The 26,886-nt window shown below is 40.0% G+C and overlaps 1 protein-coding gene across 2 annotated transcripts in view; it reads right to left on the reverse strand.

Moving 5' to 3' along the window:
• Positions 1 to 26,886, reverse strand: part of hcn4 (hyperpolarization activated cyclic nucleotide-gated potassium channel 4) — a 68,609-nt gene that overhangs the window by 20,076 nt on the left and 21,647 nt on the right. For both annotated transcript variants that reach the window (XM_031281534.2, XM_031281533.2), the window contains 3 exons: positions 22,552 to 22,975; positions 10,930 to 11,091; positions 6,593 to 6,811 (listed from right to left, as the gene is read on the reverse strand). In XM_031281534.2, the coding sequence (XP_031137394.1) occupies positions 6,593 to 6,811; positions 10,930 to 11,091; positions 22,552 to 22,956 (786 nt within the window). In that variant the 5' untranslated portion in view covers positions 22,957 to 22,975. The remainder of the gene's footprint in view (positions 1 to 6,592; positions 6,812 to 10,929; positions 11,092 to 22,551; positions 22,976 to 26,886) is intronic.

Genomic DNA, 26,886 nt, shown 5'->3' on the forward strand with positions numbered 1-26,886 from the left:
GTACCTAATGCTACGAACCTATGAACTCATGTCAATTCCTGATGATTCATAAGATATAAAGGAATGAAGTAATACACAAATCATGAATTAATTCATGCATGAATTCATAATTCATGTACCCTTACCGTAAAGTGTTACCATAACTTTAGTTCAAGCCTGTGACAGCAGTTCCAAATAATTCGTTTAGTGCCATGCAATGAAAAATACCTTTTCACAAAGTTTTTCACAAGTTCAATGGGTGCATTTTCCAAAAGAATGCTTTAATTCTGAAAAATAAAGTTGGTCCCACATGAAACTCACTCAATGTTTTTTAATATTATTTCTTAGATATGTAGGCTACATACCAAGAAAATTCATGAATATTAACTGAGATACTCCATTATGTTGTGAGCAGTAGGCCTACGTGTGCTGTTGGCAAAATTGTGTCTAATCTGTCTGTGTCTATGTCTGACCTGGGCTGGCACATGTTCACGTTAAAAAGCGTGTGTGTGCACGAGCACTACGGTCACGTGCAAAGTGTCCCGGTTTTAGTTCCGGGAAATCTGGTCACCCTAGCCTAGACACAGCCTCACAGAGCTGCTAGCATGGCTGGTGACTCTTGTTTTCATTGCATAAAGTCTGCAATAAAAGCTTCTTCAGTACGGCATAAATACTATATACGCTTATCTAGTGGACTTGGGACACCTCTTAATTTACACCACTAGAATAATCACGCGTGGGGATGCATCAGCAATCCATCTGTAGGTTAACCAAGTCTGCTAAGTCACCTTCTTAGTTGCTAAGGGGAGTAAGTATGTAGCATGTATTGATCATTTAGAGATGGATTAATAGGGATGTAATTAGGCCATAGTTAGTTAAGAGAGTGTAACTGATTAATGGTCACTATGGTGCATCGTAGCCTACTTAAGCAAGGGAATTTGCTTGCTCTTCTCAATCACCACTGCTTGTCTAATTAGATGCTTTACGAGGAATGACGATCTTGACATGAACACTGCAGATGCTGCAGAAAGCATGAATTTACTGTGCTATTAAATATACAGTATATTGACATCGGTTGTACTTATTTGATTTTGGTTATACTATTATATTACTTCTGGGGCATGTCAACATTCCTGGACTCAGTAGTAAAGGTTGTGTGGCAGACAAGGAGGAAAAGGGAATGTAACAGGGTTCAGATTAATGCCATCAGTCAGATCCAGATTAATGAGAATGACTCTTACTGTAAGGCAGAATCAGACTTAAGCTCAACATGTTGACAGTTGTGTCCTTGGGTTGATTGTATGGGAAAATCACCTTCACAAGGCACTACAAAGTTATTGCTATTGTTGGAGGAACCCTACATCTTTTTTTTTACTGACAACACAGACATGACTGAGTGAATAATTAGCCTAAATGAGGAAAACACTAAAATTGCATGTTTTACTAGTTCCCTGACAGCATTAATCCATGTCTCTCAAATCTTGGAAAGAAAGGGACGACTCTATAAGTGCAAATATAGTCCTCTGATGACTATTGACTGTATTTCCAAAGGTCTTGATTGGGGGATTGAAGTGGGGGAACAAAAGATTTCTAGAGCCTCTTCACCCACAAATAATCAGCTTTGGGCCTCTTATTAACTATTTCCCAAAGAGCCATGTTTAATTGCCATGTGTTAATGAAAGACTTAGAGGGGAGGGGCTGCAGCACCCCATTGCCATTTTCTTTTAAAGCCATTTAGGACTGACATGCCACAACACGCTACCCATATTCAAGTCCCTCCTGAGCATCCCTGATTTCATCACTAACTACCAACTACAAACAGAACATCACTCAGTTATGCCATGATGAATTATGTTTAGAATATACTTTTGAAAACCTTAGAGGAGAAATGCTCAAAGGGATCAGAGAGCTTCTATAAAGTAAGTAAGACAACATGGATCACAAGTGACCTACAAATTAATGAGATTATATCTTTTGTTTGGTGTCCCCATCCCCATCTCTGTATACATTTCCACTGTAGAGGGCCAAAGTGACAGATAAGCAGTGGCTTATGGAGAGCTGGAGTGGCAGGCATACCCTGTATGCACACTTGTGCAGTCATCTTGTGGCCCCAATCTGGAGAGATGTAATTCTCTTTGTGTGATAATGGTTCTCAACATGCCCAAGACAAGAGGGAGGAATCCTTGAGGGAATTTGGCAGATGCTTAACCCATTCCAGCTCATAATGTTTTAGACTGTAGTGTAGCAAAACTGCTCACTGCATAATACAGGAGTTCAATGTGGGGTAAAGAGACCCCAAAAGAATTTTGAATACTACTATTACTGGGGTGTTATAATACTACAGGAGTCTATACTACAGTTAAATACAAAAAATGACAGCACTGTACTACATCCTCCTGTAAAAAGACTTACCGTATATAAAATGAAGGTTGGTACAGCAAACTATTGATGTAAAGAAAATTATAGAAAAAAAAGCAAAGCAAATGACTGTTATACCTTGCAGCTCAAGTCTTCTGTCATATTTTACAACAAATGCCAAACAATAAATGCTTTCAGATTTTCAAATGATGGTACTTGCTGCTTTTTCTGTTTAACATTGTAAATTGTCATTCGGACACAACAGTCAATGCGAATATTTTATGTCGGGACATTTTTCACTATTTGCCCATTTTATTTATGATCTTTTAATTTGAAAATCAATAGTCAAAATCAAAATGATCCATGTCAGAGTACCACTTAGTACAATTGAATTCAACTCAACTAGCAGGGAGGGAGTAAAGACTTCAAATAAACATACTTCAGCAGCGTGTGTCACTATTTGAAAGTGACTACTCTGCACCTCCAGGACATGGGTGTCACTGAGAAGAAACGCTTACACCATGCCCAGCTCTCTCTCCAACCTCTCTCTTTTTTCATTCAGATCTAATATGGACCCAACCTAACCAATGCAGTCAGATACATCTGCAACAAATTGAGCTGCAAACAGGTAGAAAATGCACAGGCTTTAATATTCTGCAGCCACAGGCTCTGTTAACACATAACCAAAGACTGGCATATATTTTTAGTAATTAATCTAATGAAGCTATTTTTCTTCTCAGTGAGCCATACTTCAACAGCTAGTCTTTAGTGTGATTGTTGGGCTCTCTACTCTGTGTAACCGTTAACAGGCAGCCTGATTCCTATTTAAGAGCTATATTAAGTCTGCTTGCTAGCTTCTGACAGCCCAGGCATTTAACACATGGTGCCATATTGTATTAGAATTCTATTCAAAAAAGATTATACCGAGGCTTTGTGATGATAATTTTCGCCATATTTGAGGGCAGAGCTTTTTTTCTTTTTCTCCCTTCTTTCCTATTTCTTGTCTGTAATCTTCTGAGATTCTTTCATAGACTGATTTTCTTCATCACAGTCCCCCAGAGGGGTTTCACTCATTTGTTTACCATCTAAATGTAACCGTTACCTAGACATAACCTCTGCATGCCAACTGGACAGATGACCTCGCATCTCGGCCCACACATACTCACGTAGTCTTTTTACAGCTCATTTACAGTGGATGAATGCAGAGCTTGTCACATCAAAACCAGGATGAGGCATTTTAATATGGCAATGTTGCTGCACAGCTCAACATTTATCCACTTTTTCAGTTCTTTCACTAACTGAATCAGAATCAGTATCTACTACTGTGACAGTAGTGGGTGTGAATTCTTCGGTGTGTACCTACTAGCTGGCTTGGGTCAAATGCAATACACAATGAAACAATAATACAGCTAATAGCTAATGTTCATTTTTATTTATACTCCTATCCACATTTGAATGTGATTACTGAGTAATAAGCACTAAATGCTTGTTCTTTGGGGAATTACTGGAATTGTTGGGAATTACTGGAATTGTTGGGTCTTTGTAAATTACAGAGTGTGGTCTAGACCTACTCTATCTGTAAAGTGTCTTGAGATAAATCTTGTTATGGTTTGATACTATAAATAAATTGAATTGAATTGAATTGAATTGACTATCTAAACACATGCCAGTGATTTCTGGGGCTGCATAGTGTCTACATTGCAGATATGTAAGTCACAATTTATGCTACTTCACAGACTGGGGGTGTATGCAAATCATGCAGTTTTTTTAGTGCTGCTGACAACGTCTTTGGAATATCAACATGGGCATATTTGGCTTCCAAACACAAAAAAACTCCAAACTTTAAACTACAGAGATCCATTTCAGCTTGCCAACAGAAAAGAAACTGGTGGCTTTTCCAGCATTTACTAAAGAGTCAAAATGTCTAATTATTCATATTTCACAGTCTGTAATCTGCAACATGAGCTATGCGTGTGTTGAGTCAGCACGCCAAATGAAGTATTAAAAGTGTCTCTAAACACTGCAATGTTGTTTAGAAACCAAGGTGGTGGGCCCAAGATGAAAAATACTTTTTTTGGCAGAGCTTTACTAACGATAGTTGAAAGTGTTTTTTTTTTTTTATGACATACTAAAAACACCAACAACCACTTTGTGCAACCCTGTATCATATACTATCTTACAAATACACGCTGGTTTTTGATGAGAATTAAAGCTTCTCAGTGTCCTTGTACTTTGAGTACCCACTCTGAGACTGAGTTTGTGAGTTCAATAACACACATAAAATCGCCCTGACAGGAGAGCACAGATTAATATAAATGCGTATACTACTATTTAAAGTACCCACCATACATTATGTAAATAAAGAGATTTATTTTCTTTGAACAGGTTTTCTATTTGGTATTTCAAAGCAGTGGACCTGATGCAGAGTGCCTTGATCCTTGATCATATCCCTGTTCTTTTTAAATAAATATATTTGCTGTGGATTGCATCACTGTTTGTTATCATCATGTATTTTAAAATTACCTAATTTCTGTCTTATTGCCATCCTTACATTGTGCATGGTTTATTAAAGGCCCATTAGAAGTAAGGCCACCTGCAAAGGACAAATGCCCTTCCGTCACATCTTAGCCTGGTTGATTTAAGAGATGTGACTCTTTAAGATTGTAACACAGAGCATCGCACCGTACTTCAAATGAGACAGCATAGAATCACTCAGTCTGACAGACAGGTGTGTATAATAACATGGTGTATGATAGCTCCTGTGGTGGTGAGTGTCTCAGTTAGCAGATTTCTCTACAGGCTGAGTCCCAGCAGACAGGAACAGCTGTCCCTGTCACGGCAGCCCAATGGCCATCTGAAAGCAGCCACCTGTCTTCTCAAAACTCCAGGGATTGACCAATGGATTGTCCACTTCTTGAGTGTGTGGATTATGGTATCAGTCTAACACGGAAAAGCAGAGTGAAATCTCCGGGAAGCAGATCCCAGTGTCACACAACCGTTGTGAGGGCCAATGACAAAAAGGTGTCTTTGAAGGAACCCCGATAAGCAAGGAAGGGGGGGGGGGGGGGGTATAGTACAGTGGAGTAGAAATAACTACTATCTGGCTCCCACAGCCAGATGAGCAGTGACCCAGAGAATGCCTTATCACTGAGACATGTGGAAAGATAAATGAGGGAATTTGCTCTCTTAAAAATTAATTGCAGTGTGTAGTAATAACCTCTCTGAAGGCAGGCACCGTGGGAAGCTGTGGGAGCACAGGGGAGCCTTTTTACCTGCCTGGAGGATTCTTAAGGGGCCTTAGGGGATGATCCCAGAAACAGCAGCAAATGACTTTGGTACCACATGCTGACTGGTGCTGAAACAGGCCAGCTGTTCAGTCTACTTGGCAGAAAGACATCTCTAAAGCAGAGCAGCAGACGAGTGGAGAGTGCTGAGCGGGGAGATGGTTTGCTCCCCTTTCATTAAACAGCTACTCAGTCCTGCAGCATTAGTCATGTACCTACACACATGTTTTACTTTTTAGATTTTTCAACTTTTTAGCTGGTGAGAATCTGGCGGGAAAATAGTCTCTTTGTTACTCACCCCAAGATATGTCAGGTGTTATTTTATCCAGTGCCCTTTTTCTTCTTTTGAAGAGTACACCCATTACGTCAGCTAATCTGTTCTTCTGCTTGTCTGCCTGATTCTTCTACTGCCCTTTTTCACTCTCCCTCTTTAATTCAGGTGGGGTCTCTGGAGCCTCTGCCTCCGTTCCCTGCAGGTCATTCTCTCCCGTCTCCTCCTCGCCACAGACAGTGGGCAATGTGGCAGCCTCGCAGCTCAGCTCATTATCGCCCATGCCCGGCCCACAGAGGGCATGGCACCGTGCACAGACTTTCCTTTCCCTGAACTGGGGAGGCTGGGGTTCTTGCCTCTGTGCGGATAGTTCCACCGCAAAAACCCATTCAGCCAAAGAAAAAAAGTCGGCAACCATGCATCTCCAAATGCCTTCTTCCTTCCAGAATTTGGTTAAGAGGACTCTGATGATGATTGTTTTCCCTTTTTGGGAAGAGTTATGATGGAGCTGCAACATCTAGATGTGATTGTGGGTTTAGTGGCTGCAAAAACATTAAGGGAATTCAATTTTGGGGTGAACTGCTACATTAAACAACAAAATAACACCAAGCCTTAAAGTGAGGAAGAGTCTTACCACCACTGTCCTCTCTAAACAAAAAAATCAAAGCAACACAGCGGTCAACAAGTCATCTTCACCCACCTTCTCCTGGTACTGCCGTCGAGATGAGTCGAGGGATTGGATTAGCGCGGTGGCGTGGCCCACAAACATGGCGTAGCAGGTAGCGCCCACAATCATGCTGAGGATGGTCAGCCACACGTCTGTCATGCCCACCGGGGGGTACATGCCATACCCAATACACAGCATGTGGCTCATAGCTTTGAAAAGTGCGTAGGAGTACTGCTGTCCCCATGTGTCATTCTGGATGAAACAGAGGAGATGGGGTTAGTCAGGGTGAGTATACTGGAACACTTTATCGTTCTATCTTGTTCTCTCTCTCTCTCTCTCTCTCTCTCTCTCTCTATCTCTATCTCTCATATGGGCGTTGATGGCAAATTAAAGGTCAATGAGCACCCTGACAGCTCACACAAATACAGGCACACATCTAATTACTTAAGACAAAACTAATGGCAGACGTCCACTTCAGGCAGCCTGGGTTCAATACAGAGCAGCTGGCAGGGCAAAACATAGTTTTCAATATGCAAACATTTGGAGCAAGCAGACATTTGGGCAAGAGCCTAAAACAGAGCCCTGAGAATGGGCGGATGGAGCATGAGACACTAGAGGCTTGCATGACGGAAAGTAGGTCAGCTATTTAGAACATTTCTCTGTGAGTTTTCTCATTTGTAGATAAATTGCCCCTTTTCCTTTAGATCCCGGTGGTAGTTCATGGCAAATCAATATCAACTCTCTCCTGGGGGTGACATGTCCAAATTGCTTTCAAACTCATTTCCACAGCGGTAAAAGCAGAGAGAGATAGCAATTTTATTAGTGCCCTCCTGAAAAGGTAAGGAGCGATGACCCAGCAAGATAATGGGACAGCTACTGTAAAAGAAGACAACAAATGTCTCCTAATGATTCTAATCAGGACCAAACCAACTGAGTGACTAACTCTTTGTCTAGCAGGTAATGTGAGCAAAACATGGGGAGTTTTCCATCAGAGAGGTGCCTGCCCTCGAGGCTTGAATTAATTCAGAAAGATATATTTGTTATTCTGTCACATTGAGAGCCACTTTTCTACGTAATGCAATTAATTAGACAGCGTTTACTGTGTGAAACAAAACAAACTCCATTTTGATGTTAATGAGAGGCTACATCCCTCACACGGGATTTTAAACTAAGTATATTATAAGTGTTTCTCCTCACATCTCAGGGCCTCTGCACTCCTAGATGCAAACGGCTGTTTGTGGGTGCAGAAATCTGAGGAGGCAGCCAGTGCAACCTCTGTAGAAGTTTTAGAAACACGACTCTGAGCTGTTAACACGAGGAGTAGAAAACACCTAAATATAATCTAGTCAGAACTGCATGAAATCACATGGTGACAAGGCATTTGCCATATAAGCCCATATTCCAGAGCAGCTGAGATGGAGGTATTCAAGAAAAGCTAAACTGGATTTTAAGGTTTTAATGGAAGTAAAAGTAGGTATATAGTACTGCCTTTCTTTGTTGTGACTTTGTGTATCATACAGTATTATTTCTGCATATGTAATGTATTTAAAGTTCACATGCCATATGCTTTTCAGAATGAAACTAATATTGCTTTCACTGCTGCAGTAAAATACATCAAATCCAATCTTAATCCATGCATACTGTACTGTACTGTACCTTGATGATGAGCCACAGTTAACACAATGTTGCCTGACAGTTCAGCCTTATGTAATTTAAAATATGGTCACGGTTTGGATGTCACCACATGCAACATAGAAGTCTGTATTTTGTTTTAATCCATATTAATCCAGATAACTGAAAGACAAAGAGGTTGGTTAAAGTGGAAGGTTTGATCCCCAGTACTGACGCTGTCCTTGAGTGTGTGTATCTCTGCACGGACAGGTATGGCAAACAAGCTAAAATTAGCTAATGTGTGAAACATCTCAAGGGACAGTGGTTTGCAACATCTGTCTTTTCTTATGATTAAATATAACAAGTGAGCATGTCAGGGAGGCAGTGAGGCATGATGAACCAAATGCATCATACCTTGAGCGATGTAACTACTCATGTGACATCTGTTCTGGCACGGAGAGCTGAACATACAGCTGACTCGAAGCTGGTTTATGTATAACTCAAAGTAGGCTTCCTTGAATTTGTTGTTTTGTTGCCACAGTTTAATCTGTTGTCTTTCTTTTAATAAATGTAGTATTCTGTCTGCGACTTTAAATATGAATAATTACTTCAAAAAGTCATTTTAGCCTGTATTATAAGTATTAAATTCGAATGAATATGACATTGTGTATTCTTCAACAAAGAGTATTGTGACAGAGAATGGCTGTGATCATTCAATGGAAACCAAAGAGCTGCATGCACTAAATTAAAGGTTCGAAATGTCACCAATAAACTAATACAATGCAGGAAGCTTTTATTCTATCTCAAACATTGCCCTATTGGCACGTACATAGACATGTATATTGAAAAGCTGTCAATAAGGGAACTACTCCTTTCAGCCGCATTCCTTAAAGCAACTACAAGGAGTTTTTAACAGGTTATGAAACATTCTAAATTTGTATATAGTTATTCTTAAAGCCTGTCCCCGGGTTCAGTTCACTGCAAAATCAGATGAAACGATTTACAGCGCATTAGAGCTTATGTTTACATTTTCCTTGGCAAAGTTTCACAGTGAGTAGTATGTTAGCCAGTTAAAAGGAAGCAGGAGATTTTTCTTTTGAGAATTTTATTTTTGACCTTATATTTTGTGGTTATGGCTCATACTGGGGCAAGATCAGCAAAAACAAAAAATTGACCAAAGAACAATAAAAAGCTTAAAGGGACAGTGATAGAGCATGGGCGAAAACACGAGTCAACCATGTTTATCTTTCAACAGATGGAGAGAATTGCGCAATTTGAAAGTGTGGTGCCTTAAATAGTAATGCTGTGATGCTGTATGAAGAGGAATCCGCCGACACTGTTCTTGATTATAAAAAGGTTTATTACAAGCAAAGATTCAGCATCACTTTTACAAACTCCTGCAGAGAGCTTGGAGAACGACCAACACAATCAAAATTTGTCGCTCTGCCTTTTCTTTGTGTGCACACCGTATATATCCTGTGCATTGTATCAACATAGGACGTGATATTTGTAAGTATACCATTGGACCAGATAACTGACCAATCAATGCCTGTTATCTGGCACAACTCCAAAAAAGGTCTCTTCTGTCTTGGGGGGACCTCTGCTCATGTTAACAGTTTCCAGATGTTCTCAGTAAATGTGGAGTAAAGTTCATAGGACTCCCTTATAACATACCTTTAGGACAAAGTTTATAGAAAGTTATAGAATGGTCAATATACCACAAAAGGATTCAAAACGTATCCTGAATTGGCACTCTTCCTCCGAGACAGGTATATAATAAGTATATTTTATGTATGAAATACATTGCATCATCTTTATGACACGGGACAATGGTGCTCATGGAAACACTACCGCTTTTGTCCCCAGGGGCCGCCAAAGTTCCTTGTAGTTACTTTAAGGGTTAAACATATTTTTTTGGTATGTTGTACTGAAAAGAGATCCATTCACTGATGACAGATCAATCCCTATTGAGAGCTCCACCACAAAACCTGTCAATAACTCTGATTCCTTTGGAGCTACACCCATGCTCATTTAGCATGAGGGCCATCAGCTGCGGGTGGTTCAGAGTCGCACATCAGGTGTGACACAGTCCGCCTCCATAAGCAAATAAAAGATAACTCTATTATGAATCCAGCTTTAACAGAGACTCTACTCCAGCAGCTGTTTTAACAATACAGCAAAATTAAAGCACAGCATGAGTGCTCACTGGAAACTGTCAATAATCAACCAATATTGAATGAGGGCCATCTGTCCTCCTTAGAAAATCAATGTTCCCTGTGCAGCCTCAGTGTCTCTCTCCTTTCAAAATATGGACAGATTTGGGCGCCCGGTTGGCTCACCTGGTAGAGTGGGTGCCCATATATAGAGGTTTACACCTCGAAGCAGCAGCCGCGGGTTCGACTTCAAGCTGCGGCGCTTTGCTGCATGTCTTTCCCCCTCTCTCTCCCCTTTCAAGTCTAAGCTGTCCTATGCAAATACAGGCCTAAAATGCCATAAAAAATATCTTTAAAAAAAAAATATGGACAGATTTTGGGAGCTCCAAATAAATAATAAATAATCATCAAATTGAATACATGTGGGCAAACATAGCAGATAAATAGATTTGATTTAGGGCTTATAATGACAGATATGTGAGGCAATCTTTCCCAGGATACTAAAGGGAATTTGGTACAGTAATTACTGAAGCTGACAGAGGAGATAAGACAGGGCATAATCTGATTCAAAGAGGCAGGAGGTCTCAGTGCAGGAGAAGCACTTACCACCATCTTATTTTTGGATACCCAGCAGTCGGCGGGGAAGTCCTGCAGCATGGGCACCAGGAACTGCAGGCAGCCGTCCCAGTGACACAGCAGCAGCATCATGCCGATCAGGTTGACTATCCTCACCATGGCGCTGGCTAGGTCATAGGTCATGTGGAAGATCTAAGGGGTGGGAGAGAGAAAGGAACCAGGAAACAGGTTAGGGTGGGATGATTCAACACGCTGATGGTCTAATCCCTAAAATCTCTCTTTATTACAAAGAACACACCTAAACGTCTTAATGGGGGATTTTCCTTCTCCTTTAAGCAGTTCAACGACTTCTGGGTCGATTCTTTGATCACATCATGCACAAGGTTTGCAGTTTATTGGACAACAATGTACTTAGCCTGTAAAACACCATAGATGTTTACATAGCACACAGATGAGTAGGTGGATGCAGATGTTGCTGAACGGTCCACTGGGGATGGTCTGCATACTGGGACCAGAGCTTTATCTCCCCTGCTGCTGAATCGCTCTTATCATCAGCCACTCAGCCACACACAATAATGGCACAAGGGTAGAGGTGGCTGCGCTCAATGGGGTGAGAGCATTCACAGGCTGGGTTTGTTAATCCTAATGATAAATATACTCATAAGGCGCTCCAGGACTTCTGGGCTTGTGTAGATTTTAATGGCCTCAACCATTCAAAGCCTCTTAATCCCATTGAAGACCACGGTGTGCACTGCTAACCGCTCCACTCCTTATTAAAATCCACTCAGCGCCTTTTAAAGGCTTGAGACTGAGAGGGGATATTCCATCTTCACTTTGTTGCTCAGCAGTAGGTAATGATGAAGAGGAAGATGAAGACATCAACATATTTGTCATCCAAAGTTTAATCACAGCACTTATTCCTAAAGCATGGGTCTTCCATCTGAATGCATACAAATGTGAGTACACATCTGTGTATTTTTTTCTGTGTGCGTGTTAAGAAGGAGGCTGGCAGGGATCAGTGTGGTGTTTGTCGGGGATAGTGTGGGTGCTGCTGCACCATCAAATCACATCAATTTAGCTCCGTCAACAGGCCAGCATGAACCCAGAGGTATTATCCGGGAAAATGTGCCGTGCGAGGAGGGGAGCCAGGCTCTCTCAGAGTGGATGGAGACATCCCCTCTCAAGCACTCCCTGTCTGTCCACACAAACAAACACACACACACACACATACTGAAACACAACGTGTCTCTCTACCACTCTGTCCCTTTGCATCTTTCCTTGGGCTCTTGTTCAAAATGACCTAAGCTGAATCATTCACTCAGCTGCACCTTTTCTTGCTCAACCCACCAAATCCCCTAATTTTCTACACTTTTGCTCACAGCTCCACGTCAAATGTTTTTAGTCTTTTCTTCAACAAAGTGATAAATATGTTATGCTATCTAAGTTATCTGATATCAAAGTTCTTGCAGAAGCCGAAATGGCATTCCATAACATTAAAGTGTTAAATTCACTCCGTGGCAAATGAATAAATCATGACATACCCCTTTCCATTTCCCACATTGAGCCTGATATATATTTCATTTGTGAAATGGCAAATTCAGACAGGAAAGGGAAGCTTTATAAAAAACACAGACTGCTTTTAAATCTATAAAAACATCATAAGCAGGATGTGAATTCAAATACAACAATTCCTGGGATATTAAGGATTGACAAAGATATAAAGCCTACAAGCGCACAGTGTATTGTTTACATTTCAAATCACTGTTTTTAAAATTAGTCATTTGAGATTGTGGCATAATTACCGTTGCAATATAACATTTACCCTCAAGCTCTCTGCCAGAAGAAGCTGCATATTTTGTTGATGTAAAAGCAGGATATTTAGGTTTAATGTGGAGATATAAAATGTGAAATGTCTTAACGGATTTATTTTTTTTTTTTCAATTTGTTTTGTTTCCAGCTCGGTCTGATAAAGGACAAAAATTTAAGGGGGGGGCGGCTGTGGCTCAGGAGTAGAACGTTCTGCTATCAATCACAAGGTTGATGGTTAGATGCCCGGCTCCTCCTGCCTGAAGTGTCCTAGAGCAAAGCACTAAACCCTAATTTGCTTTCGATGGGCAGGCAAGCGCCTTGCATGGCACACACGTGTGGGAGTGTGTGTGAATGAGAGGCAAATTGTTACGTGCTTTATCTGGAAAGGTAGAAAAGCACTTTATAAATGCAGTCCATTTAAAGGGACACTGCACACATCAAAATGAGCTTACTTGTCATTGGGAGGCACTATACAGCGTGTGAAAACAATATAATTTCAAGCTTTTTAAAACATGAGAAAATAACCCTGATGATGTAATAGTTATGTCATCAGGGTTATCTTACCTACGGAGTTTGATAGATGTGGGCGTTTACCAGACAGATGAAAGCCTCTATCAAGTTGCATTATGGAAAATGTAGGATGTAATATATTTTTGGAGCATCTAAAAACTAAAAGTCAGGATACTTGCCCCTGCTGCATCAATTCTTTTAAAAATATGTCTCTTGTGAGTCCCCCAAACTTATGGATTTACAAACTAAATTGCTGGAGCAGCCCTTTATCAACTATGAAAAAAAACATTATTCATTTTGAGCTTGATAAACAGGTGTTACCTCTATCATCTAAAATGGTGCGTAGCACTGGCTCATTTTGGGAAATTACTCTTCTGATGGAGCATGGAATGATCTACTGTCTTTGGTGTGTCATGCACTGTCGCATTGCATTGTGTGGGGTTGGCCTTGAACCTGTCAACATACTGGATAGTATCGTACTCTCTACAGTGTCAGTATATTTCTGAAGCAGGACAAAATTAATTTCAATTTCTCATAGCACAGCCTGAATGACTCTGTTTAACAATAACTCCTGCTACATAATATCTTCTACATAAAACTGCCATATTGCTACTGTAAATGTGCCCTCGAAAGACCTCTGGCACCTCTCCACTGTGTGGAGAATAAAGCCTATGAGAAGCGTCAAGGGTAATGCCATGCAAATCTCCAGTTTGTAAGCAAAAATGTACTGAAACCGGAGGACGGTGATTCCCCTATCTCCCTTCACAGCTGTAATCAATTCAAATACACCCATGCCAAGCAGGAACAGACTTTCCAGTTATAGAAAAATTGTTCCCAAGATGGGTTCTGTTAGAAGGTTGTTAAAGGATGATTATTCCGAGGCAAAGAAATGAGTTCTCTGTATGTCTTCTTCCTTTTGTTTCTGTCACCTCTTGTAAATTAAAAAATAGCCACATACAGCAGGACGTCTGTGCTCTGTGTAATTTCACATGTACTGTATTATAAAAATGCAGACATACAGTATTTAACACAAATGCACCAATGTGAATTCACGCACCGTTTGCATATTCACAACACGGCGTGTTACATGGACGAGGATGGATGGCTGACCACTTTCTTTTAATTGATAGGGACACAGAGTGAGCCTGGCAGTATTAGCATCAGCACAAACAAGAGAGCTTTGATTGATGAGGGCACAGAGACGAAACACAACAGCTTGTTGTTACTCTCACTACCCTCATTAGGCCTTTCCATATGAGAGGCCATGCTCATATCTGCTTGCCTTTTTTAAATCAAAAACATGGGTCACATCACATAACCTATAGGAAGTCAATGCCATAATGAATAGTGGTTTCATAAATGCAACTAATGAAATAGCAGTTACATAATTGTAAGCACTTTGAGATGGAGGCTGTATTTTATAAACAGTAATTGTGTGGGAAAAGCCACTTCAACCACAGGCAATGTTATGAGGCAAAATAAATTCAAATGGAAATTAATTCATTGCTGCTAGAAATAACATGATTACTAAACTCTCTTACCCTGCTGACTACCATTGCTGTCTACTACTACTAGTAGTAGTACTACTACTGCTGCTACCAGACTGATCTCATGAAGTGGCGTATGTATGACACGCCAATTCATATGCCATGATTTGCGTGTTATAAAGATGCATACTCGCTATTTTGCGTGTTCATCAACGCCGTTTAGCCTCCATTGACTTACATTACCTTGTGATTGCGTGTGAATTGACGCCGTATAAAAGGCCGAAAATCTCCATGAGGAGGTTGATTTGTGTCCCTAAACTCAACCCTGTTCTTCTTTTCCTAATCCAAACCGTTTTTTCTTTTCAACCCAACCCCCACACGCCATGTGGCTTTAGAAAGACGTTGCAGACTGCAGTCAGCTGTATACAACGTAAACATACATGCGGACAGCTGAAAATGTGTACAGATAACACACCTCTTGGCTTTAGGAAAGTGGCGTGTATGTTTACGCAAAGTCATGATGTCATGTTGGCTGCTACATATACCGGTATCCATAATGTACAAAGTTTTACATATAATTGCAAAAATCACAAATTGATTTTTGTCTATACTACTTCCTATGGGAGAGATACACCAAAGATATTCACAGCGTTTCACAGACAAATAAAACCAGAAAATAAAGACCAATAAACGAGACAGGGGTCAAAAACAGGGTTACGCACTAAAGTCATAAACCAATCTGTATCCTTGTGAGCCAGCGATCAGGCCCACACAGGCACAGAGTGGGTGAAGGCATCTGCCGAGTCATCGCAAACAGATGGAGTGAGAAGAGCATGATCCAGGTGAGAGAATAGATGCATATGTCCCTTGGTGCTGATGGTAGCTGCCCAGACACATTTGATGTAGCACTATACCGAGGCATCTGGTGTTTGCTGCTCACCCTGCTAATGATGATGAATGTTTGGGCATGATGGCGACCAGACACATAAGAGAAAGCAAAATTCTTCACTCATATTGTTTTGTCTGACACCATTTTGTTAACTGAACCTCAACACATGCCCAGTCTACCTTAAATCTCCACCCCAAGCCCCTTTGCTTTTGAGATTTACTGGTATGCACAAGTGATGTCCTTTATTATTAAAGTTGTTAGGTTTAATTTAATATGTTTCGCATTATTCATGTACTGATTAAGTTCAATTGTACAAACTACATTTCTGCAGCAGTTTTTTTTAAATAATTAGCTACACTAAATATTTTATTTATAATTTATACTTTTTTTATTTTGTTCGCAATTTTCTCTGTACATTACTCTGCTTTTTGCACTTCTGGTTAGATGCTAAACTGCATTTCATTGTCTCAGAAATTGGTTGTCTCCAAACATCATGATCAGAACACCTCTCCAATAATTCATATTTGTGTTTAATGCACAAATACATTAATCATGTAATTATAGACACAGTGGAGCTCAGTGTGTTGATTCATTATCAACTGCTTGTACTACAAAGACATGGTTTTAAATATGAATGGGAACGCATGTGCCGAAAGTTACTGATCAGTTTAAAACACATAGGCAACAGTGGCTAAGTTTGAGCCTCATACTGAATGTACATTTCAACTTCTCATTTTACAAAACACAAATAAAAGATTTCAGATGGATACGCTGGATATTTTAATGTCATTTGTCTTTTCTCTAGAAATAGTGCTTTAGTATTAAATAGTAATTTAATTGCATGTATTGTTTTTCCAAGATATTCTGTTAATTGCCACATGCTGCACCTTCCTGTTTTTGAGCGAGGCATGATTTCCCTTTGATGAGTAATTAGGTGTATCATCTAAATCAATCCACGCATGTCACAGTGTTATTTTGAATCATCCCACATGATGGCAGATTCTGGGAGCAGGCAGTGGGCAGGGGTTAGATTTCTCACTATAAATGCCTCGACCAAAATGTCATGCTCATGCATGCTGTCCTGGTGGATGAAGGACATGCGGAGAATGAGAAGTAGGCCTGGGAGTGGACCACTGGGAACACCCTTCCATCATCTGTCTAAACAAGCCTGGAGGGCTCGGATCACAAAAAACACTTTCACTATGCTACCTACCAAGATGCGCTATTGGGTTTGTGCAGGATTACACATTTTTTGTGTAATAGTTTTTTAAGCAAATCCACAGTGGGTATTGATATCACACAAGGCTCATTCAGAATGTTGAGGACCTGTCACTGTTGCTGGCAATCCTCATTGTGCACTCAATAATAGCCCATTAAATCTATTCTTCCTGCCTTTCTTATCTCTAAAAGACCAGTCCTTGGCCAAGGAAATGGGTCAGTGAGTGGGGGGCTGATTAGTTGATTTACCTTATTTAAATATTTTTGTAAAGATTTACTGGGTGGAAATGAAAGGTGCCTCACTCCTTCTCTAGACCCACGGGACTTCTATCAAAGCACCTGAACATTTTAATAATGTATCGCTTTGTTTCTATTATTATCTATTATTTAGCAGGATGACTAATCTCATCCAAGTCACTGGTTTGTCAACAGGAGACAACTCCAATGAGGAGAATATCCGGTCACAGTCCTATTTTTATCCCGATGAAAAGTGACAAGAAGAAGCTGACAAGAGGGAGACAGGAAGGACGCCATAACGTCAGTATGCTGTGTGTGTGTGTGTGTGTGTGTGTGTGTGTGTGTGTGTGTGTGTGTGTGTGTGAGATGGATATCTGCAGACCATGTTGAACGCCATTGTGCATGACAGTGTTATCACTGGCATATAGCCACCAGCACCAAAACCTCCTTGTTTATTAACAACATTCTGTTGTAAAAGAAGAACTTTAATCTGGAGTGTTTGGAGAGGAAATGGAAGCAATCAGCAAATTTATGACAGCTGTGACAAAAAGGACTTAGATTGAGATTCATGAGCTGGTGGGGGATCGGGGCATCATACTTCAGTTATGCAAAACAGCACTGATGGTGTTATTGGTGTTCGGATTAGAGTCTTTGAGGAGGTGAAGATGATATATGATAGCAGTTGCAGACATCATTTTACTTGCTGAAACGTCCTAGGAGCATTTTGCGCTTTGTATTCAAATTGACATTTTGTCCCTCCCAGATTGTGAGGATGTTAATCAATTGTGAAAACACACTGGTAGACAGTTATCCGTGGACAAGCCTTTTACTGCTCCGACTGTAGCTGCTAAAGACACTGTAGCTATACTAAAATCCACTCTTTTGTGAAGCCCCTCTGGAGCAGTTTGGGGGTCAAGCATCACGCTTAAGGACACTTCAAGGCTTCAGGCTACTAGCACACTATGCCCTTCTAAGGACATGCAATTATAGTCCATGTCAACAAAGCCAGCAAAAGCATGCATACACTCCACATACTGCACATATATTACAATGAATGGACTCGTATATTGATTGCAATGCACTTAATGATAAAGTATTTGCCAAATATGTACATGTACATGTGTATGTCAGATTTTGATTCATTCCCTTGACCTGTCAAGCTGTTTCATAAAACCAAAGCCAAGGGAACTGTAAAGATTCTTTTTTTGGTTCTAAGGAAGCATCAGTAGATTGAGCACCTTTATGTCTTTCAGACATGTTGTTATTTCACTTATGAAATATTGTAGCTATGACCGAGGATGATACTACGTGTGGGAGTGAGCTAAGTGTCCCCAAAGGATAATGAAACAGATTTATGATGTGTTGGACTGGCCTATTGCTGTGAAAGTTGCAGGTCACACTGGTGCAATTTTTTGAGTGAGGATGCAAGAGGAGCAAATGATTAGCCCAGTCACCCTTTGACGTATTTATATTGCCTCTATATGGCCTCTATGCTACTATAATATTTCTGACAAATTTAAAAACAGACATAGTCTTGTGCCAATCCCTGAAATCTTTGACGACATTTGAGCTCTGTTTTGTCCCTGATTTTGTCCCTCATTTTGGTATCTTGATACCTCTTCAGTTTTATTTCTTTGTCTTATTCTAAAAATCTTGATTCACCGCAGAGAGTACATGAGAGAATATTCTATTTTTAAAATTTGACAGTATCGCTCTAAACCATGCAGTACAGTTCACTGAGCTGTATTCAGAAGTGAAGAAGTGTCCTCTGTGTGACTTCTTGAGGAGGGAATACAACTCAAACAATAACACTCCAAATGAATTTGTGCATGACTATTTAAAGTTTGCAGATACTTGTGAAATATGAGTAAATAAATCAGCTTTGTTTGTTGGAGGACATTGGGACATCATTCTGCCATGTCAGAGAAGTGTGCGTCATTGGGGCGCCATATTTAGTGGCAAGAAACGCTGAACACAGTGATATTACAGGGGCTAAAAATGGCACAGGGTCATGGTTCACCAGGATCCTGCTTCAATTTTTTTTACAGTTGATGTATTTTTTGTGTAATACTGTGCATTTATCTATGAAAAAGTAAGAACAGAATAAAACTTTTGCAGGACAGTATAGTATAAAAGCGCAGATGTTTCTCTCTAAAGCTCAATATGCCCGACAAATAGACCAATGTTAGGTCAGTGTGAAGTGTTACTAAAATATTCAAATGGCGATGAGATACATACACGTTGTCTGAAGTGTAGCTGTCAATAGGAAAAGTCAAAAAGTCAGTCAGGTGATGAGATCTTGGCGACAAGTTATTCTGCACTGACAGATGACATTTCTGTGAGGTTGCATCTGGAGTACTGTGGCGCTGAGGCAAAGCTGGCCTTTCACTCTGTCTGCCTAAGTAGCATTCATCAGCAAACCTCACTCACACACACACACACACACACACACACACACACACACACACACACACACACACACACACACACACACACACACACACACACACACACACACACGCACACAAGACATGTAAATGGCATCTGGCTGTGTGCGTGTAATGTCCCCTCCTTTTGGCATGTGATTTCGGTGGTTTGTTCGTAGTTATCATTGTCCTGCAAAGTCCTTGTCCTCTTTTTCTTAGTCCTTGTTTTCTTCTCATCCTAAGCTGTGTTTGAAACCGTTCCCTCATTCACTCACTCACTATTCCCTGTATAGTGTTTTTTAAATAGTGAACTATATAGGGAACCACCAAGCAAGATTTTGGACACTCACTGAAAGTATCGTTGCGATAATGGGTGCGCCCAGCAACATGTAAACAAATCAAAACAGAAATACTTCTAATAGGTCCCTAAAACAAACCGAGTATTCAGGAGAATAATAAAAGGTTGTATATACAGTATGTTACATGTTACAATTCCAATGTTTAGAAACGGAAGCCCGCTCCATTTTTCATTTTCAGTTTTCGCAGGTGTTTCAGCTTCTTCTTCTCCTCTGGGAAAACACGACCACGTTGCATTGTGGTATATGGGAGTAAAATGTAGGGTACATTATATGTACACTTAAATTAGCTGTGCATTGTGGGTATTTTATAGTGGACTATATAGTAAATGAAATTAAGAGAATTTGAACACCACTACAAAATGGCGAAAACACTATATAGTGCACTATTTGCGTGATAGGGAATGGTTTCGAACACAGCTTTACTGTCTTCCTTTCCCTCTAAAACAGAGAACTAGTCTGGGGTGGGGAATCGATCGTGGATAGCTCGAGACAGGTAGTTCGTCAGGCTATACTGCTTTTTCCTTCCTTTTAGTTCCTTCTACCTTATCTTTGTCTCTCCTCTCCTTTCTTTGTTGCCTCATTGCACAGGCTGAACATGTGACAGCTCACTGTCAGCGTGACTACCCTATTCAAATGAAGGCTGGCCTCAACTGCAAGTATCCCTGCCTTCACTTAAGCCTCAGAAGTACAACAGCAGGCATGAATGGAGGCGCAAAGTGGCAAAGGGATTCTCCCCAAGTGATTCATTTGAACTTTTCCTCTCTTTGAAATGGCATCACAGAGGCCGTGCATGATTAATGATCGCCACACTTACATGCACTGTTCTACACACAGTGCCAGCTGAATATTTGAAAACCAGGAGCTTTTCAGAATGCCTGTGGGCAGCTCTTGAGATATTGTGGTATGATTGGCAATCAGCTTGCTATTCAACCTTTCCAATTGTCCATGTAATGTCATAAACTCAGGAAACACCCCACACACACCCACCGACTAACCGAGTGGCACTGCATTTTGACAATAGTGTGCAAACAGGCTAATTAATGGATATCAATACAGTGTTGTTAGTATGTGAAATTAAGGCAAAGGCAATTCACACTTAAAGAAAAAAACATGTTCTGTTCATTTGACCCTGAGCAAGCCACTCTGCACTCTCTAAAATTGTCTAGTTTAAAGCACAACACAGTCAAGCTAAGGATCTCAATTATGAAAATGTTCATTGTTCCATGATCATTTTAAAGTTTGCTAGTATTTGTCAATAAGAACCAAAATTATGTGTCATTCATATTTGCATTTCATAGATAAAATCAAAGAACTCCAATCTGTGGTGCCACAAAGTAGGGGTGGGCAATATGGAGAATATCAGATATCGTGATATTCTTTCCCTAATACCTCGATATCGATATTGTGGCGATATTATAGGGTGCTTTAACAAAATATCTCAACAATGAGATTCAAGATTAATAATCTTCAGTAATGTAGATCTAATGACTAAGTAGGTAAAGGTAAAAATAATAGAAGAGCTAGAACAGTCTGGTAACACCGAAAATGACATCACTTTACTGTAATGCAGTATAATAATATAATATCGATATATTGCCCAGCCCTACCACAAAGAGAGACACACAGACTCACATTAAAATAATTGTTTTGTTGACTGATTGTTTTGATGAAGACAAACTACCCTCTTCTTTAGTAATACTAGAGCCAAATGAAGCTGCAGCAGAACACTATTAATACATTTCCTAGTCATTGTTATGGAGCAGGTCTATTCTATGTGCTTTTATAGTTTTTATGTAAACTGAAACCGAACTTTCCAAATGTTTTATAGAAATAATGTGTAATTTCCCATTGCATACTATAAGTATCAAAACTTATATTACAGTAACAGGTGTTACTTACAAAATTATAATTTTAATTTCTTTCCTTGATGTAAAAAATACTAATTTAGTGATCGGGTGAAATGTATCTGGGCTAAAAAGTCGTTACTGGGTAATACATGAGCTCTATAGACTGCTTACACACCCTTCTGTTAAATGGCTTCTGGGCCTGGAGGTACACAAACTGTTATCCTCTAGCGGAGTTTCTTCCTGTTGACTCCACACTGAGACACTGATGCTTTACTTTGCATCTTTTAACTCTGAGACTAAACAACAAGATCCATCCAGTGAGAGCAATTGGAACGTTCCTAATTATTGCCACAATTATAATCATGCTTGTATCGCAGCAATGCCTCACTGGGCTCTGTGGTCCCATTGCTAGCTGGATGGGCACAGAGAGGGAAAATGCTAATCAACATCCCGGCCTTGTCAATTTATTGGTGACTAGGGCACAGCAAAAGAGCCTCTTCACTCCTTTCAAGGGTGGATGTAATCAGAAGCAGCATCTATCCATATTTCCTTCCCAGGGGAAACAGGAAGGTACAGAGCTCTGCAAACATACTCACAGCAACTCCCCAGCACGGGAATACCATTTGGATTATAATTGGATTTAAGAAGTGAGGCCCTATGTGTTTGACTAGCTTCATCAAATAGTACGCTCGTATGATTGTCAATCATTGTGATTACCTTGGTATTTTCGCTCTGTGTGAATCCACTTGTCGTCATTCAGGGAATCCAGTTTGCCAAAGCCAACTCAAAATAGCACACATCATACAGGAAAGTGGGCAACATTCAGCACAACTATACATATACTATACACACCGAGGTGCACTTTCCTACCTCTTCCCATTGGTGGATGTAGCGAATGAGTCTAGAGAGGCGCAGAAGTCGCAGCAAGCTGAGGATCTTTGTGAAGCGGACAATCCGCAGGGCGCGCGCCGTCTTGTAGAAATCTGAGTCGATGCGCGTCTCCACAATCAGGAAGATGTAGTCCACAGGGATGGAGGAGATGAAGTCCACCACAAACCAGCTCCGCAAGTACTTGATCTTGATCTGTTGCGGATCCAGGATGATCTCTGTGTTATCCTCCTTGACGATACCCGTCCTGAAGTTAAGGACCAGGTCCATGAGGAAAAAAGTGTCGGAGACAACGTTGAACACGATCCAGGGGGGCGTGTGCTCGTCCTTGAAGAATGTGATGCCCACGGGTATGATGATGAGGTTGCCCACCATCAGCAGCAGCATGGTCAAGTCCCAGTAAAACCTTATTGGAGAGAGAAATGGAGAAAGGCAGAGATGGGATGGTGAAAGAGAGAATACTGATGTCAGAACATAGTCAAATTATCTAGCTATATGGACAGCATGATGTATTTATATACATACTGTATGTGTATCCCTCTGCATCACACAGTGTACAATAGCAAAACATTTCAAAGAAGAGCTGCCATTTTTTCAAGCCTATAAAAATAAGATGTGTCAGGAACTTTACAAGGCACCTTGTCTAAAGCATACTACTGTATCTATGTATATTATAGTCATCCAACAAATATATAATACAAATATATAATCTATTTTCTGTAACTTAGACTCAGAACACAAAGTCAAAAAATACATTTCAAAGGTAATTCATTTCTAAATGAGCAATGTCTTATTATTGTGACAATAATGTGTTTCACAGAAGCGATTGACATGTCACCGTTGGAAACGTGTAATAGTAAAATTAACGATGGTTGAATTCCATTTAGCTGCTTCACTATCAGCGTCCTGGTATTTTTCATGCTGGCTCACTGTCATGGCTCAATGAGACACCTGAATAGATCAGAGTCATTAATGTTTGTAGTATCACCTGGGCTTTTTGTTTTCTGTGAAAAAAGTTCTATCAGATGTAATAAAGTTATATGTTCACTTGTGATGTTTTTTCTGTGATAATCATAAAGGTATTTTTCACATAACTTGTTCTGTTTAATCAGACCAATTGTTTTTGCTGTTATGGCTTACTGAGATCATATATATTGTTCAATTATCTATTTTTGTACGCAAGTTATCTATCTATCTATATTATCGTGTGTAAACATTTTGTAAAAGAACACAAGTCTTTCTTTGAACTACTGCTCAAGTCTTAATATTATTTTACACTACACTTTCCATCTTTTAAAAGTGACTTTTAGAAAATGGCCTAACCACAAAACACCAACCCACACACACAATGCAACTGCTTGGCAAACATTATCTATCTAACCACAGATTTACTGTGCAAACAATCAGTGATGGGACGCACTCTGGGACTCATTACAAGCCTGTTTTAACCTAAGGTACTTTTGGGTATTGTGCATGTGTAGTAGAAGTGACTGTATACCAGTTCCTCCAGGATTTCACGATGTTGCGATCGCACCAATTCACGCAAATTCAACCAATCACCGCGAATTTGGTGTGACTCGCAATTTTGACCAATCACCGCAACTTTTCCGCAAATTTCACCAATAACCGGAGTTTCCCGCGACTTCAACCAATCCCAGCAGTCCCACGTGCCAGACTCTGTATCAGTATGTGACTCTGAGAGCCAATGACCAAGCGGGAGTGAGAACGGGATGACGTACGTTGCCAAATTAATTTCCTTGTTTCTGATATGAAGACAAGACGTGTGTGATTCGAACATCTCACATTTACCAACAAAACGTACAGCGAAAGACCGTGCAAAACATTTCAGACCGTCCTGCCAACCTGTATACATTTTAACATCATGTACACTGTAACGTTTTTCACTCTAAAGTAAACTAAACTAAAAGCTGCTGCTGTTTCAATCCTCTCGGCTCTCTGCAGCAGGCGGGCTGCTGCTCAGTTCCCCTCGCGACTGACACGCACACACACACAAACACACGGTGGATGCAGAAAAAAACGGAGATGAGACGTACTGGATAACCGAAATTGAGGACAGCTACGCTCATTATTGTAAGTGCAATGATAAGTTAAAGTCCAATAAGTACTTTATCAAACCATATGAATGTGTGTCCCAGGCCAGGATAGGAAATTAACTAACAATGTAAAGATCAACAAGCCACTGAACCATATGTTTAAATTTGATTCATTCAATAACTTATTATTTTTTTGTCTTAAATCCACCAGCCATTTTCATATTATACCAACATTTGCAGCATCCTGAGCGTTTTTGGTAAGGTTACTAGGAAAACTCAGCCCAAAGTAATTGTATTCTCCCCGAAACAAGTTTCTTTTTTATTTTTAAAGAACTATACAAATAAAATCACAACTTTTTTTGCAACTTTCACTGTCCCTCGCAACTTCATTGCAACAAAAACACAAAAGACGTCGCAACTTTTATCGCAATTTTTTTACAAAAGCTCCCGCAAAATCAGGCATTTTGGACCGCAACAATCTCAAAAAAAGGCCGCGAAATCCTGGAGGGACTGGTATACACACAGTGTGTAATGATATTGTAATAACCAATACATATGTAGCCTCCCCACCATGCCAGTTTGCTTGTTTGTACTGTAAATCACAACTCAAAGGTCAATGAGGGTTAACTGTTAATTACAAACTGTACTGTGCCCTCGTTCGTCTTCCATTCCTGAGAGTTTGGATATAAATTGCACTCTCTGCTGGCTTGGTAATTGAATCCAGATTGCCTCTTTTGTGTTAAGGGTGATATATCTTGGATACTCCATAGATCGCACCAAGAGGGGGTTCTGCATGGTATGCTGGCCCAGTGAGCTTGGGTGATTTACCCATTCACCTTTTACTGGGACACAAAGGTCTGTCTCTGCACAGAACCAATTTCAAGAGCAGGGCCATAACAAACAAGGGGAAAAAGGATGCCACATACATAACCAGGGTAGGATATGCATTTTTACTGCAAGCTTGCACGTCTACAGCAAGTAATTACTGCTCTTTCCTCCTTGTTGCAGCTGATGTCTATTGATTTCATGGTTGATTCACATTGTGCTGAAGTAAATAACAATGAACTGCTGCTCGACAGGATGACACAGCCTGATCCAAAAAGTCCTCTGGCCCATGTCATGTCGAGTTGAGTAAAAATGTTGTTATCAGTACAGGTACACTGTCTGCCTCAGAGAGCAAAAACATAAAGATAGAGATAACCTATCACATACTATGTCTTCCATTTCTTTCCTTGTGAGATTTTCATGAGAGAATGTGTTTTTTTGTTTTTTTCCCCATTTGATTGCTTTGTTGTAGGGTGTACAGTTCATTATTTTATTGATGATTAGTTAGATTTAAAACACCCTTTTCTCTTTAAAGTCCTTCGAGACATGCTTGTGATGAAGCGCAATAATTTCACATAGTTTTAGCCTTATACTGTACCTTGATATTCCCATTGATGCTACTGCAATCACTGATGTCCCACTTTGTTCTAAAAGAAGGCAAGGCAAGTTGATTCAATAATTTGAGAGTTTGTTTGCTAACAATGTTTTATTATCTTTCTGTGAGCATGACTACACACCATTACTGATGCATTTTGGAGCCAAAACAAAAGACATCGATGATGGAAAGCACTAGGGGTGTGCAAAAAAATCGATTCGTATTCGAATCGTGATTCAAGCTCTACCGATTCAAAATCAATTCATAGAATTCCAAAAATCGATATATATATATATATATATATATATATATATATATCATTTTTTTTAATTGTATGTCTACTGCAATCACATGATAGATAGATACTTTATTGATCCCCAAGGGGAAATTCAAAGTCCCAGTAGCTTACAGACATCACACACAACATACACATCGATATCATAACAGGATGTTGAAATAACAAATACCAAACAAATCCACATTAATAATATGGACAATAAAAGATACTAAATAAACTAAATAAAAAATCCACATGAATGTACTAAGGGATGTATAAGCTATATATATATTTCCCATGTATGTACATACATACATACGTGGGAAAAGTAACTACATTTATATACTGTGAATCCTTTTTTTAATCGAAAATCGATTTTGAATCGAATCGTGAGCCTAAAAATCAATACTGAATCGAATCGTGACATTTTCTGAATCGTGAACCCCTAGAAATCACTGTAATCTCCATGTTACTGTTTGTCTGTTTGTCGCATTTGGATACAGGAGGTCTCATTGCATTTAACATGTACATCTGTGGACAGATTTTACATCACGTTAAATTAATAA

The sequence above is a fragment of the Sander lucioperca genome, chromosome 3 (assembly GCF_008315115.2).
Source record: "Sander lucioperca isolate FBNREF2018 chromosome 3, SLUC_FBN_1.2, whole genome shotgun sequence".
NCBI classification, from domain to species: Eukaryota; Metazoa; Chordata; class Actinopteri; order Perciformes; family Percidae; genus Sander; species Sander lucioperca.